General features: G+C 46.0%; 1 protein-coding gene across 1 annotated transcript in view; it reads right to left on the reverse strand.

The window, feature by feature from the left end:
* LOC104965394 (RNA binding protein fox-1 homolog 1-like) overlaps window positions 1-464 on the reverse strand; it is a 132,814-nt gene extending 132,350 nt beyond the window's left edge. Inside the window, exon 1 of the mRNA XM_010794349.1 lies at window positions 403-464. Within this exon, the coding sequence (XP_010792651.1) occupies window positions 403-464 (62 nt within the window). The remainder of the gene's footprint in view (window positions 1-402) is intronic.
* Between the last annotated feature and the right edge of the window lie 3,012 nt (window positions 465-3,476).

A 3,476-nucleotide genomic window follows, 5' to 3' on the forward strand; every position in this document is an offset into this window, starting at 1 on the left:
AAGTGTGTGTGTGTGTGTGTGTGTGTGTGTGTGTGTGTGTGTGTGTGTGTGTGTGTGTGTGTGTGTGTGTGTGTGTGTGTGTGTGTGTGTGTGTGTGTGTGTGCCCGCCCTGGTGTTTGCCTGGTCAGGGGAGCAGGCCAGCGTCAGCAGCAGCGTCAGGGCAGAGTATCGTCAGGGCAGAGTATCGTCAGTGTGTCAGAGGCAGCGGGGGCCGGGGCTCCCATGCAGACTTCCCATCAGCGCGGGGATGGAGCTGAGTCGGCCGGACAGCACCGCGGCACACTCCAAACTTACTTAGTGTAATTAAAGTTGAGAAAGGTTAAAGTTTGACGCTGAGACCAGGCGAAGGCTTCTTTCTCCCAGGCAAGAGACAATATAGGGGAGCTCGTCACAGCGGCTCACCGGTGACCCTCCTGGAAAGTGAGGCAGACACGGCGGAAGTGCAGACGCTCATCCACGAACATGATTAGGAGCGAGGCCTTGAGAGGAGGGGACAATCGGGGTGTACATGTAATTAAATGGGCCAACCTTTTGTGGCACTCCTACAGGAACATCCATCCGGAAACAGGAGTGTGTAATAGTCTGTGATCCATGTCTGGAAGGAGTGTGTGTATATGCTGGGGATTTAATCCTTAGAACAAATACAACAAGATGTAATGTCAGCTCCAGAGGTGCTGGGAGTTTAACGGTTTGAGAGCAACGCAGACTGGCCTGTCAGCGAATCACGAGTCCAGATTAGAGACTAAAGCCTTTTGTGTTCTGTTGTATGATAGTGAAGTGTAAGGGGGTCCCAAACACTTCCATCAGGAGAAAGGTGCTGCAGCTTCAGAAACAATGCAAGTTCATCTTCACGAAACATGTGCAGCATTGACTAAAAGTGCTAATGGCTACGAATGAAATGCTGCATGAAGTTCATAATGGAAACCAGGGGACACTAAAAAGTGACGCGCACAGCTGGGACCGGAGCGTTGGTGGCGTTCAGGATTATAAAGCTGGACAACTGTCTCTGTTGTTGGAAACTTAAAATGTTTTATGGTTTTATTTTAACAATGTGATCACATGACTCCTTCTGCAGATCTGCTGTAAGCTAGCTAGCTAACGTAGATATTTCAAATTTACTGACACAACTAAACTCTGATAGAATTTGTATTTGTATTGTATGTGCACACTGCATATATAAACAGAAAATGACATGGTGTGTATGAGGTCACACATATCCCTGGTGTATGTGCACATGTTTACACATATCAACACACACCTACATGCACATTCAAACACACACACGGACCATATTTGCATGCAGTCAGAAGCAGGCGTTGGGGGAACAATGGTCCCTGTGCAGTCTCTCTTTCAGCTGCAGAGACGGAGCACATGTCCCAGGCTGCGGCTGTCAGACGCTCGTACAGGAAGTGCACCGTGTTTTGTTGACGTGTCACTTGCACCCTCTCCCCTCTTGGTGAGGTGAAACCCACTTTCTGTAAATGATAGTCCTCTTTGTCTGCCATCAAAAGGACTCCTTCACCACTCTTGAAAAGGTCTTGTCAGCTGTCAGGCAAAACCCAGCGAATAGCATTAGAAATTCATTCATTCAATCTATAAGTAATTACATTTTTTTTCTTAATTTCCCTCTCTGCTGACCCCCTCCACACCTCCATCATAATTATTGCTCCTAGCAACAATCTATAGCTTCCCCTGAAAAACAAATAAACAGCAGACACGTCAAATCATTTGTAAAGTGAGCGGGGACGCTTAATAGAAACATCATTAAAATCATACATTTATTATGCAGGCGCTGATGGAGTTGGTTATGTCTGTCCAAACGTCTGCATTACAAATGCCGCACTTGATTAACTGTCAAATTTGATTACAGATGGATTATATATTTAACAGCTGTAGGTAGACCACATCCCTGTGCTTCCCTTTTATGTTTCCTGGTCAGTCATTAGCATACAATTTGCAGCCGTGTGTGTCGTCTGTGTGTGTGTTACATATTTAAACTGAATTAACGTATGGACTGAAATAACTTTTTAGATTGATGGCAGTGACAGAATACTTATATATACGATGTTGAGCTATACAGAAATGGTGACAAAAGTAAGTTATTGAATGCTGATTGTGTATTTTTCCACACACTCTGAGCTGCAGCAGACGTTAGTGTAATGTGCTTGCTCACACCTTTTTAAAAGCAGGAGGTAATGGGCATTTCCGTTTGATGCCTTGTCCTTTAACTTTCCTCAGTCTGGCATTTTTAATCCAGTTCAGATTAAAACACTCGCCCTGTTCAAAATGCTCCGGCTCTGCGATATAAAGCTCCTAATCTCTGGTTCCCAAGCGCAGAAAATCCTATTAAGATCACCTTCAGTTTAACACACACATTGTTACGAAATGCAAAATATGCAGCTTCACCGGTGCACTTTTAATTGAGGGTAAAGTGCCCCCTCGGTAGATGGATACTGCACTGTATGCAAAACCATTTGAGTAATTTTGAGAATGTCTGTCAAGGAGAACCTCCGAACCTCGGATCCTCTCTCGGGGGCGCCCTCAGGGCTGAGCCACGGGTGGGGGGGGGGGCACAGGGGTTCAGTGGGGTCTCATCGGGTGTCTCCGGAGAGGTGTCAGCTTGGGAGGATTTGACTGATTAGGTAATATTCCTCCATGTTCCCGTGTAAGCAACATTTCCACGCGCCTGTAATTCCCGTCCTCACGTCGCTCTCATCTCTTAACGTGGAGACTCGGTGCTTAAAGAACAACCTTGATGGCAGGCGTCAGCTTTCCGCCGCAAAGCCACTTACCCGAGAGGGCGCCCCCCCGGTGGATATGGTGACGCTTAAATTGCCCTCACGTCCACCATGGCAACCACAAAGAGTGTGTAGGCAGAGGTGTGCTACCATTCATCATCCTAACCTCCTGTCCCGCACAAGTGACCTCGTAAATGCATCCGGCTCATCGTCTAATGAGAGGTTGCTAACCTGTTGTTACCGACTGCAGTGTCAGATTCCAGGAGTTAATGTGGAAAGATAGTTTCCAAGGTGACCCCCGGGGTAATCTCACTAAATGAGGGTGAAGATGTCTAAAAATGTAATAAATCCGGAGGGAAATCAATGCTTTTACAATGCACTGATACATTTAAAATCACGCCTTGCAGTGACACAAGCCAATACAGTGTTTGAAATATAAGTGACCACTTTACAGAACATAAAAGAGCATGTCAGTGCACCTGATCGCCTCTGAGGACATCTGACAGCCTTCTGATGTGCAGGAGCAAGCACTCTCTCCTCAGATACATATGAGATTTAAAGAGTCCTCTCCTGCTGATGTTCAGGTGTATATCAGTATGTAGTGTCTCTACTTTAAAGAGTCTAGAGACACTACATACTGATATACACCTGAACATCAGCAGGAGAGGACTCTTTAAATCTCATATGTATCTGAGGAGAGAGTGCTTGCTNAACATGTGAGAAGTAGAAGAGTACAGG

This window comes from Notothenia coriiceps, unplaced genomic scaffold, assembly GCF_000735185.1.
Source record: "Notothenia coriiceps isolate Sejong01 unplaced genomic scaffold, NC01 NC01_scaffold00037244, whole genome shotgun sequence".
Taxonomy (NCBI): Eukaryota; Metazoa; Chordata; class Actinopteri; order Perciformes; family Nototheniidae; genus Notothenia; species Notothenia coriiceps.